The sequence below is a fragment of the Echinops telfairi genome, unplaced genomic scaffold, assembly GCF_000313985.2.
Source record: "Echinops telfairi isolate 266 unplaced genomic scaffold, ASM31398v2 ScPeMD7_36;HRSCAF=134, whole genome shotgun sequence".
NCBI lineage: Eukaryota > Metazoa > Chordata > Mammalia > Afrosoricida > Tenrecidae > Echinops > Echinops telfairi.
In genome coordinates this window covers 3,113,921-3,125,961 of record NW_022103934.1, presented here as the reverse complement: position 1 = coordinate 3,125,961, position 12,041 = coordinate 3,113,921, and the positions used below count along the sequence as shown (strand labels likewise).

The 12,041-nt window shown below is 53.5% G+C and overlaps 1 protein-coding gene across 1 annotated transcript in view; it reads right to left on the bottom strand.

Annotated features, from left to right (window-relative positions):
• Positions 1 to 3,865, bottom strand: part of KANK3 (KN motif and ankyrin repeat domains 3) — a 10,761-nt gene extending 6,896 nt beyond the window's left edge. Inside the window, exons 1-3 of the mRNA XM_045290302.1 lie at positions 2,751 to 3,865; positions 1,260 to 1,321; positions 23 to 165 (exon numbers count right to left, since the gene is read on the bottom strand). Coding sequence (XP_045146237.1) covers positions 23 to 165; positions 1,260 to 1,321; positions 2,751 to 2,866 — 321 coding nt within the window. The 5' untranslated portion in view covers positions 2,867 to 3,865. The remainder of the gene's footprint in view (positions 1 to 22; positions 166 to 1,259; positions 1,322 to 2,750) is intronic.
• Between the last annotated feature and the right edge of the window lie 8,176 nt (positions 3,866 to 12,041).

Genomic DNA, 12,041 nt, shown 5'->3' with positions numbered 1-12,041 from the left:
GGGGGCCGAGGGCGCGGTGGACTGCAGGGCCGCGCTCCAGCTCCTCCACGTACTTGAGGAAGTCCAGGTCCAGATGGAAGCCGTAGGGCGTCTCCACCGAATAGGGCGAGCTCGGGCTGCGGACGCCGCCGGCTGGGCCTGGGCACATGCGAGGGCCGCCTAGGTCTGCGGACATGAGCGGGTGTAGGGGCGTCAGGTCGGGAGTCCCCGAGACACTGGGCACTACGGCGGGCACCTTGCTGCTCCACGACGGGACTGCACACACGCCACACCTGTCACTCCTGACCCCGGGCTTGCATGCCTTTCTGCGCCCAAATATTCAGTCATCATGCGTTTAGTGGGTGCCTACTGTTATGTGCCAAGCACTGGGCCAGACAGACCAACATCCCTGTTCTCTGCTTAGTAGGTGGGCTAAAAACAAAACAAACTCACTGCCATCGCCCTTGTGGGTTTCTAAGACTCTAACTCTTGTTGGGAGTAAAAAACCTCGTTTTTCCCACCCTGAGGACCTTGTCGATAGCAGTTCAGCCCTAACCACTAAGACAAATGAACGCAATCGCTTCTAATGGTACTGAAGGCCATAATAAAAACAGCCATGATAACCATCTAATCCACTCCAGATAATGTTGACTCAGTTCCGACTCATGACAGCCCTTGTGTGTCAGAACAGAAGTGGGCTCCACAGGGTTTCAGTGGGTGGTTTTATAAATGGAGGCTGGTGGGGATGGGGGGATAGTCGATTGCCAGGTATTTCTTCCTAGGCGCTTGTGGGCAGGTTCAAACCACCACTCTTGGTGAGCAGCTGAGCGCATTAACAACGATAGCACAATGAAAGAATGGCTGAGGGACAGGACTCTGGCTCTGGTGGTTAGGGGAGGTCTTCCTGAAAGGGGGCTGATAATTTAAGGTGGAAGCTGCTGGGGACAGGTGGTTCCCAAGAGGAAAGACCCCAGGCGGGCTTGGAGGAAGCTGGGTGTCAGAGCAAAAGGAGGGGATGGGGGAGATGAGCCAGGGAGGTGGGCAGCACCCATGCAGGATGAACTGGGATTTGAAGCTTGAGTGTTTATAACCTCGGAACTCATGGGGAGTGAGGTGGGGGCAGTTCTACCATACCCCATAGGGTTGCTATGAATCAGAGCCCACTGGATGGCAGTGAGTTTTCTGCTAGATGTTTAGAAAGGACCCTCTGGCCACTGCGTCCTCACACACGGGTACTAAGTGTGGATCTGTGCACACACATGTTCACTTCGCACACTCACCGGGCAGGTTTTGATTCAGGACGAACTTGGCCATTGTTCCTGGAGCCAGCACCAGACACACCCTGAAAGAAGGACCCCGGAGGAAGGTAAAGGTCGGGTGGCCAGGGGCCCCAGTCTGACCCCATACAACTTAGGCCCTACCCCTTTTGGGAAGGTGGGGGTGTCAGTTCTCAAGTCTGAGTAAACAGACCTCAGTGTCCCTCCCCACTAAGAGGCTCTGAAATTTTGGCCCCCAAGGGCCAGGCCTCCATCTACTGGGCAGGAGGTCAGGGCAGGAGATGGGAAAGTGTTGAAGAGGAGCAAGAGTAGGGGGGATCGTTCTTGGAGACGATTAGATGGCGGTGTTGTTCAAAGGGGGTGGCGTTGGGGGAGTGTGTGAGTCGTTATAAAAGCCAGGTGAGGGCTGGAAGCCTTTCTTGGGCTCATTAAAACTCACCTGGCTAGATTCAGCATCTTATAAATAACAGAGAAGAAAATCTCTTGAATATTTGGAACGGGGGGGGGGGGGGTTTGTTTGGTGTGTTTTTGTTGTTACACCCTTGTAGGACTAGTGGAGAGCTGAGGGCTGGATGGACCGGAAATGGACTTGAGGTCTCTAGTGGCATCCTTTAGGGCTCTGTCCCTGGCCGGTGAGAGCTTGTCATACAGCCCCAGGCCCTCAGGGTGTCCCAGCTGTGACTATTAGTGGGCTGCTTGGTGTGTGGCTCTTTAGGTGACATGATGGGGCCTTGAGTAACTGAGGGAGATTCAGAGATCTTGCTAAATTGGTAAATATCTAACAAGGACAGACACTGGGTCCAGAACTTTTGCGCCAAAAATACAGGATGGGGAAGAGGGGGCTTTGAAGAGCCACCCCACCCCAAATGCCTTTGGGAGAGGGGACGCCTGCTGCATGCCCCCTGCCAGGCAGCCAGCTTCACGTTTTTCAAATGGAGAAACCGAGGCACAGAGCAATGAAGGCAATTGCTCATGGGATACACGCTCAGATTGGGCTCTGTCCATCTTCAGGCCGGCTGTGCTCAACGTCAGCCCCTCTCAGCCAGCAGGCCACACACAGCTCAAGCCTCCAAGTCTGCGATGGCTATCCATGCCTGACACCCATCAGCCCACCCTCCCTCCCCACCTTGCACAGCTGAGTCCAGCCTGGACCCCTGACAATGCCCCCCCTCCACACACACACACACACACACACACACACACACACACACAGCCCACCCCTTAAAGCCATTGAGGACCCTTCCAGCCCCAAGCAGCTGTTTCCTGTCTCCACACCTCCCTGGCAGGACAGCAGGGCAGCCAGTCATCACAAAGGACAGCCTGTGCCATTTACAACTTGTTTTCAGGAAGTGACCAGGGAAGAATCAGGTAGTGGAAAAACTGGGGCCAGCGGTCAGGGGTCTGAGCCTACCTTCAAAATAGCTGAAGTGTGACTCAGTGGGTCAGCCCCTGTCCTCCCCTATCCCACCAACCCCCACCCCAGCCTGATCACACCTGGATTCCAGACCCAAGGACTTCAGAAAACAGCTGTGCACTTCCACCAGAGGCCAGAGGCTGGGCTGAGAAATGAGATGGGGGAGTGTGGGATGGATAGTAACAAGGGTTGACATTTACTACGAGCTGGTCTCTTTCCTAAGCAGTCCTCAAGTATTAGCATTGCTTGTGTGGATGCAGCGGAGGGGCCTCAGCTCCACTTGACCCTTTGTCCAGCCACCCCAGAGGGCATCCTGGGCTCCGAGCCTTACAAAACGTGCCTGGTGGCGCAGTAGTTAAGCACCCCGTTGCTCACCAAAAGGGCATTGGTTTGAACCCACCAACATTGAGACGGGAGGGAGACATTTGTGTAACCAAGAACTGCCCAGTTGTGGCCTCTGCTACCCTAAAGTGATACAGCCTCGAAGGCCCGCTGGGGCAGTCTGCTCTGTCCCATAGGGTCACTATGAGTTGGACTCCCCAGTGGATTGGGTTTGGGAATCTTTAGCCCAGCAGACTACCTGGCCTTGCTTCTGTGGGTCTTGCTGTTGGGTTCGAACCACCGGTTTTTCAGTTAGCAGCTGAGCTTAACTGTTTGCACCACCAGGGCTCCTTAGTAAAATCCTCCGTAGCAAGCATTCTTATCATCGTTCTCTCTCATCGTGCAGATGGATCATCTGAGGCACAGAGAGAGGAAGTGGCCTAGCCAAGGTCACGTATTGGCAGAGGCAGATTTGAACTTACTCATTTTAGCCAATGCAGCCAGGGCACCTGCTCACTTAGAAATAGTCGCCTAGCCCATCAGAGCAGGAGACCAAGTGGGTGTGGCCCTCCGGGCCCGCACTCCAGCCAGCCCTCCCATTTGCCCCCCACTGGGGGAACGCAGCGACGTGGAGGAACCCGCCCTCTTCTCCCTCGCTGCCTGGGCTGTCACCACCAGAGCCGGATCCCCAGCCTGAGACCCCCTCATTAGGCCGTCAGAGCCACCGCCGCACGCCCCCACTCCCGCCCCAGGGACTATTTCGGGATGCTGAGCTGTGTACTGGAAGCTGTCGGGGTGGGAGTCACAGCGGGCAGTGCGGCTCTGGTCCTGGAAAGCTGACGGCACCCCCAAAGGCTGGGACTGATTTCAGGATCCCCTGAGGTTGGGAGACAAGGCTGAAGACGGCAGGTGGAAAGGTCCCGGGTCACCCCTCCCAGAACCCCCTCCCCCAATTCCAGCCTTCCCAGGAGAGCCTCGCAGGGACAGAGCCGTTTCCTGCAGGAAACTCGGCCGGGCGGTTCCATCCGCCGCCCATTGTCTGCCGGCCGCGGGGGGGGCCGTCCGTCCCCTGCCAATACCGTTTCCGAATGCCCCTCGCAGAGTTCACAGCAAGGGGCTGGCTGGCCCTGGGACCCAAGCCATCGGGAGTGAAACGGGAGAAGGGTCCCAGAGCCTAGTGGGCATTAAGGGGCGAACTAGCGGCCCCGCGATTGGCTCCTGGAGGGCGGAAGGGGGGCATCTCCCGGATCCAGAGCCCCCAGCTCCACTAGTCCCGGACCTGGGGTTCCCAGTGTGGGAGGGGTCAGGCCGGAGGATACGCGCCCGCCCCGTCGCAGCACGCGGAGCCTGCAGAGAGGCAGACGTGCTGCGCTCTAGTCCGCTGGGCCCTGTTCCCCCCAGGCCCCTCTCCGTACCCCACGAGCTGACACTTTACCTGAAACCGCAGCCCCGCGGCGCGCGCGTCGGAGCCCGCCCCCTCGAGGCTCGGGATCGGCGTTATCAAGGCCTCCGCCCTAACTGACGGCCACTCTAGCCAATCAGAATTCAGCACTCTCCCAGCGGACCAATGGAAAGATAGGGCGTGTCCGGGACACCGGAGAGGGGGCGTGTCCGAGGTGTGCCTGAGTGACGTTTCTAGGGACGGGAGGGGGACCTTTGTGTAACCAAGAACTGCCCAGTTTGGCCCTAAGGAGCTTGGATTTAATACACCGGCACTAGGGAGCCATGGGAGGGCTTCGAGCAAGAGGGACGGAGTGAGAGTTGTGTTCTGTGAGACGTAGCAGGGCGTTTGGGGCAGGTACCAAACTTGGCCCCTGGGTGGTGGAAACGGTTTGATCTCATCTCTAACCTAAAGGTTAGAAGCCCTGGTGGTATAGCGGTTTGGGGCTGCTAAGCCCAAGGTCAGCAGTTTGAAACCACCAGCTGTTGGGGGAGGCGGGGGTGGGGTGGAGCAAGATGAGGCTTTCTATTCCCACGGAGTTATAGTCTCAGAAACTCACAGGGGCAGTTCTACTGACTCGATGGCAGTGAGTTTGAGGTTTGTCTGTTTGTTTGTTTTTTAATAGCATAAAGGTGGAGTGGTTCGAGCCTGCCAGGGATGGAATCTCCCTCCACGATTATGCTCGTAAACACACAAAGCCCAACAGGGCAGTTCTACGCTGCAACATTGCCCAAGGGGTAACAGGCTGGGTGGTGGTTCTTTGTCAGTTTGGCACCAAGACCCAGACTCTTTCCTACCACAGGTCCTTTGCACGCGTTTCCCACCTTCCCTGCAAATATTCACCCGGGCAGAGCACCTGCTTCTCTGGGAGTTCGACCTGCGTGCTCCTCCCAAAGACCCACATGTCCCCTCCGATAGTCACTCTTCAGTCTCTCTCATGTCACTCTCTGGAGACAAAACCCTCCCAGACTGGCTTCCTTCCTCCCCGTCGGTCATCTCTACCCGATCGGCACCGTGTTGTCCTTGTTGTTAGATGCCATCGAATTGGTTCTGACTCACAGGGGACCTTCATACAGACGAACAAGACCCTGCTGATTCTGCCCCATCCCCCCAAATGCTGGAGTCCGTGGTTGGAGCCACTGTGTCCACCCAGCTCACTGAAGAGCCTCCTCTTTTGTGGCCATCGTGCTGCTTTACCAAACATGTTGTCCTTTGCCAGGGACTGGTCTCTCCTGACTACATGTCCGAAAGACATGAGGCAAAGTCTCCCCATCCTTCCTCCTGAGGGGCATTCTGGCTGTCCTTCCATGGCAGATCTGTTTGTTCTCCTTGGCGGTCCCTGGTACTTTCACTAGTCTTCACCGGCACCACGGTCCAAATGGATTCAAGTCATAAAGGCAGAGAGATGGTTTATGTTGACCACCACTTCACCCAGTGCCTTGGCACACAGTCGATGCTTAATACATTCTTCTTGAAATACTGATTCAAAATGCTAGGGAGACTTCCCCGCCTTTGGAACCTACTTATGACCAAAGACGATCGATTATGCAGAAGGATTTCCCCCCTACGGATTTAGAGTCTATTGAGTGCTGTGTCCCAGCCACTGTGCTCACCTCTACAGGGATATAAACTCTGCCAGCCTGGCTTCTAAAGCTGAGAGGCAGCGACAGGCCTTCCAGCTAAGGGCTGTGATAAAGGGCGGCAAGGATGGGGGCTGGGGGAGTCAAAGTTAACCAAAAAACCCACTGCTATGGAGTCAATTCTGACTCATAGCAACACTATAGGACAGGACAGAACTGCCCTTTGTGGGTGTCCAAGACTCTAACTCTTAATGGGAATAGAAAGCCTCCTCTTTCTCCCAGGGAGCAGCTGCTGGTGTTGAACTGCTGGCTTTACACTTAGCAGCCCACTGTGTAACCACTACGGCACCAGGGCTTCGTGTGGGAGCAGAGCAGGGAAATCCCAGTCTGGAGTGAGGGGATGGTGGGATGAAAAGAGAGGGTGCCTGCACGGTGACCTTTAGGAAGCACGTTCTAGGCAGGGGGGCTGCGTGTACCTTGGGGGAGAACTGTGAAGTGCCACAGGTGGAGGTGGGGGTTTGTTTAGGTCACTGTGGTGAGGGAGGTTGGCTAGAGGGGTGGATTCACACACACACACACACACAGCTGGTTCAAAGCTGCCTTCCAGTCCATAAGAACCAACAAGTCTATCTTGAAAGAAATATGGCCAGAACCAGGGGTGGGCTACCCAATGAGCAAGGGACACGCAGGTCTAACTTCTCACAATCTACAATTCCACCTGCCCCCATCCCATGTCAAAGATGTGGCAAAACCCATGGGAGGGCACTCACAGAGTAGCAAGTCGACACAACCAAGTGTGTGTGAACTCTGCCCTGGTAGTGCTGGATAAGCGTGGGGCTGCTTACCCCAAGGTTGCCAGTTCCAACCCACTACTCGTTCCACAGGAGAAAGATAAGGCTCTCTGCTCCCATAAAGAGAGACAGCCTTTATAGTGACCCTACATATAAGGTGACCAGATTTTCACATTGGTAAAGCGGGACACCATTGATAAAACTCCTATCCTGGCAAAACAGCCACATGGCAGCCGAAAACCGTATACCCTAGCTTGTCGTGCATTCTTTCCAAAAATCAGGACTTTTTTTAAAACGCCACAGGACACAGGAAAAATCATTAAAAATCAGAACTGTCCCGCCAAAAGCGGGACGTCTGGTCACCTTACCTACATAGTGTCACTGCTGCTTAAGTTGACCTCATCGAGTTAAACCAAGCATTTAGCCATTGGGCCACTAGGTCTCCTTGCTGTATCTTGAGAGCATATTTTACCATCTGACAATCCATGTTTTGCAAACGTCCTTGTTGTTACTATGAGGTGCCATTGAGTCCGTTCATATGCCCAACAGAATAAAACACTGCCCGGCCCTGTGCCATCCTCACCAGGGTTGTTAGTCACCATGTCAACCCGTCTCTTTGAAGGTCTTCCTCTTTTCCGATGGCTCTTGTCACTACCAAGCATGATGCCCTTTTCCATGTGCCGGTCCCTCCTGGCAACATGTCCCAAGTACATGGCTATGGAGATTTCCATCGGTTTGGTCTTCGAAAGAAGTTGTACAACTTTTTCAAGTTTCCCCATGAAAAGCCCATTTTGGAATTAAAAAATAGATTTTGTATCCTAAAATAAAGCAGGCACAGAAACACACACACACACACACTCACACATACACAGCCAGATGCAAGCGACCACCCAAAGCAAATGTATAGCTGAATCAGCACCTGGGTCACAACAATCCAGTCATGGGGGTGATGCAAGCCTGGGAGGCGGTCCATGCCGATGCTGTTGCCCCTTGGCAGACACATAGAAATGTCTGAAGACATTTTTGGTGCTGTGACTGGAGGAAGGGATGCAAACAGTGGCATCTGTTAACCCAACATCTGTGTTTGTCCCGGTAGACTAGAGAAACAAATCCACAGACACTCATGGGTATAAGAAAGAGCTTTATATACAAGAGCAATTGGATATTGAGAAAACATCCCAGCCCAGTCAAGATCAAGTCCATAAGTCCCATATTACCCTATACATCCGATACCAGTTTAAAAAGTCCTCTTCAGACTCACGCAACACATGTAATGATGCCGAATGCAGGAAGATCACAGACCAGTGGGTGGAAAGTCTTGTGGATCCAGTGGTGGTGGAAGCATCTTGGCACTGGTGTGGGTCTCCACATGGCTCCTCCAGCTCCAGGACTCTAGCGTAGCTCCATGTGTCTTGTTATCAGGAATACCAACAGACAGTGTGTGTGTCCTGCCTCCAACAAGCCATTTATCTCCATCGTGCCTCCAAATGAGGTCATCAGGCTGCGACCTGACTGACAGGTCAGACTCCATCCCTTCCTCAAGTTGACAGATTATGTAACTGCCACAACATCCTTCATTGCATGGGACAGATTACCACCAGAGAGAATGACCAAGTCCCAGGGGTCAGCCTTTGCTGAATTTGAGACACCCAGCTCTTAAACAAGCAGCATGATAACACACCCCCTCTTGTCCGCACGTCAGGTCAGCAAAGTATAATTGCCGGTGACCTCAGGACTCTTGCCATGGGTTCCCATACACCAGAACAGCTGCGATGATGCAGTCCATACCAGTCACCACCTTGTGTTTTTGTATACTTTGGGGTCTTTAAAAAAAAAATCATGTTGCTATAAGATGCTGTCACATCAATGGGGCTCATGAGGACTACAGGTGTATAAAGTAGAATGTCTCCATAGGGTTTTCTTGACTATGATCTGAATGGAAACTGACTGCCAGGCCTTTCTTCCCCAGCACTGCTGCCCAGGGGATTTGAACCGCCCACCTGGAGGTTAGTGGGGGGGTGTGCAAATTGTTTGCCCCACCGGGGAGCATTTTAGATTGTATCACTGTGATAGAACAGGAGCCCTGGTAGTGTCACGGTTGCACATTGGTCAAAAGGTCAGCTGTTTGAAACCACCAGATACTCCTGGGGCAAGAGATGAGGCTTTCTACTCCCATAGAGAGTTACCGTCTCGGAAACCCACAGGAGCAGTTCTACCCTGTCCTCTAGGGCCACTGTGAGCCAGAATCGACTGGATGGCCATGAGTGAGTGGTCAAACATGGCGTCAGGTGCTGTCAGGCCACCTAGGGGCCCTTTAAATCATATTACTGTAGTAAAACAGGGTGTCAGCAGGTGCTATTGATTTCAAGATATTCTGAGTTGTCTGTCACTCCTGACCCAGCGAGTCTCCTCATCTGTGATATTTACAAGGGCAGGTGTGCAGGTCTCCCCCGCCCCCCCCACACACACACACCGCAGACCCCCTGGGCAGGTTTGAACAGCCAGTCTTTGGGTTAGAGGAGAAGTGCTTAAACAACGTGCCACCAGGAACATACCCTTTCCACCACTTTCAAGTGGACCCTTCAGTGACATGAATTACCCTCGTCCTGTTGTGCAACATCGCTGCCATCCACCCCAAACATTTTCAACCCCGGGGACACGGAAACTCCTCGCCCTGGAAGCAATCGCTCCCTGTGCTCCCTGCCCCACCCCCTGCCCCGGTCACCTCCAAGCAACTTTGTAACTCTCTACATCGGCCTCTGCTGACCATTTCTGCTGGCTCAGCATCGGGTCTGTGGTGCAGGACTGTTTTGACTCAGGATGAGGTTTGCTTCTGCATCTTTTTTTTTTTAATCTCCTAAGTAGGAATCTCTTCAACAGGACCAATCAGCGAAGAAGCAAGCTTGTTGCAGTCAAAACCCTCTGACTCCTGGCAGCCCTGCCCAGCAGGAGTGGCCCACAGGGGTTTCAAGGCTGTGCCCTTTGGGAATCAGCTTGCCAGGCCTGTCACTCAGACCTTTCAAGAACTCTCCTCCCCTCCCATCCAAATGCCTAAGCTCATGCTTCTGTAGGGTTGAACAGGTGACTCGCCTTAGTCCCACCCTCCCTGTTCCAGGCTGGTACTGGAACGGAAGGAAAGAAGGAGGAGGAGAAGGAGGATCCGACCACTCCAGGACCTGGGAGAAAGCTCTTGGGAGCCACTCTCAGCCCCTTCAAAAATTCAAGGCCTTCCGAGAGACTCCAGAGCCGCCCCTGCCCCTGTCTGGAATGCCCAGCCACCCCAGAGAGGCTGCTGCCCCCCTGCGAACCCACACCCCAGCCCTGAGGATGAACCACCCTCACTCCCAGTCAGGGGGGACTCCAAGAGTCACGTGTCCAGTACCCAGTGTCGCCCTCCCCCCCACCTCCATGCCCCGACAACTCTGACTCCAAATCCCATCCTTTAAACACGTGGCTGCGAATCCAAATGCACCTAGATCCTTTTTGGTAGAAAGAGTTGGGGATCGCACCTGTAAAAATGACGGCCAGGAAAACCCAGTGGAGCAGTTCTCCTCCGTCAGTTAGCAAGACCTGGAGTAGGACGAGGACTTGAAGGCATGGATTCCTAGCAAGTGCAGCCCTGGGGGCAGAGGGGGTGATGCTGTAGGCGGCTACGCAGGATCAGCTATGGGAACCCACCAGGCACTCCTTGGGAGAAAGGTGAGGCTCGCTGTTATCAGAAACATGCTTGGTCTTGGCAATCCACAAGGGCGGTTGGACTCTGTCTTTCAGGGTTTCTATGAGTAGGAACCCACTCAGTAGCAGCGAGTGCAGTTATTTAGTCCAATCAACAACCAGGAGCAGCCCTGGTGGTGTGGGGGTTCCTCGGTGGGCTGCGATCCACATGGTCAGCAGTTGGAAACCACCAGCAGCTCCAAGGGAGAAAGATTGAGCGTTCTACTTCCATAAGCAGTTACAGCTATGACTCCATGGCAGTGAGTTTGACTTTGGCTTTGGATCAACCACAAGGAAGGCCCTCAAGGGACCTGCCGCCGCAATGGGCTCAAACATAGAAACCATGGTGAAGGTGGTGCAGGACCGGGCAGTGTTTCTTCCTCTTGTACACAGGGTCACGATGGTTGGAACCGACTTGGTGATCCCTAACCACAACAGCAATGATATCTCACTTGTTACAGATTGCTGACAACTCCAAAGGATACAAAAGAAGAAACAGTCTAGAAGTGTTACAGCAGGGAGCCTCTGTGTCTAGTTGCCTGCTTCCTGCATGGTCATCAACCAGGAAGCTCTTAGATCCATGGTTCTCATCCTTCCTAATGCCAGCCATGGGCCCCTCCACCCTCACAACCATACAATTATTTTCCTTGCTACTTCATCTCGGTCGTTTTGCTGCTGTTATGAATCAGGTGACCCCTGTGAAAGGATTGTTCGACCCCCAAAGGGGTCACAATCCCCAGTTTGAGAACCGCTGTTCTAGAGCCTCCACTTCCAAAGTCTTTGTTGCCCTCACCTCGTGGCCATGATACAGGGCATCGTGCCTCCTGATGTGCCTTGCTCCATCAGCCTCCAGGGAACTGAGCACAAAGGCCAACTTCTCTTCTGCCAGGGGATCCACACCTCTCATACCCTACCCCAGCGCCCGCCTTCACCAGCCCAAAGCTGTTGGGCTCTCTCCCTTTCTTAAGCTGATTGAAACATGTAATCGTGGATGTTTCTGTCTTATTCAGCATTGATTAAAAACAATGCTACAAAGCAAGCGATCAGAACAACTGATTTAGGCAAGAATTGGCTCGCTCACTCACTGCTTCACTGCCGCAGAGTGATCTGTACTCACAGGGACCCTGAAGGACAGACAGATGGTCACACCTTATGGAGTAGGAAGCCTCATCTTTCTCCTGTGGAGCAGCTGGTGGTTTCAAACTGTTGATCTTGTGATTCGTAGCCCCCACGCTGCTAAAACTAGTGGGTGAGCATCTTATGAGCAACCATATTTAGATGTCTCCATGTATCTATCTGTGCATAAAAGGGATCATTTTCTCCTTAGTACTTATCACCATGTGACATGCTATTTCCCCCCCTTCTTTATTTTATTTTTTAATCCTCCCTCCCTTCTTTGATTGTGTATCTCCCCCCACGGCAAGGTTAGCTCCCTGGGGGTGAGGATCTTTTGTCTTAGGTGCTTGGGAAAGGGCCCACCACACAGTAGGTGCTTTATAAATGTTTCCTGAATGAATGGACCTG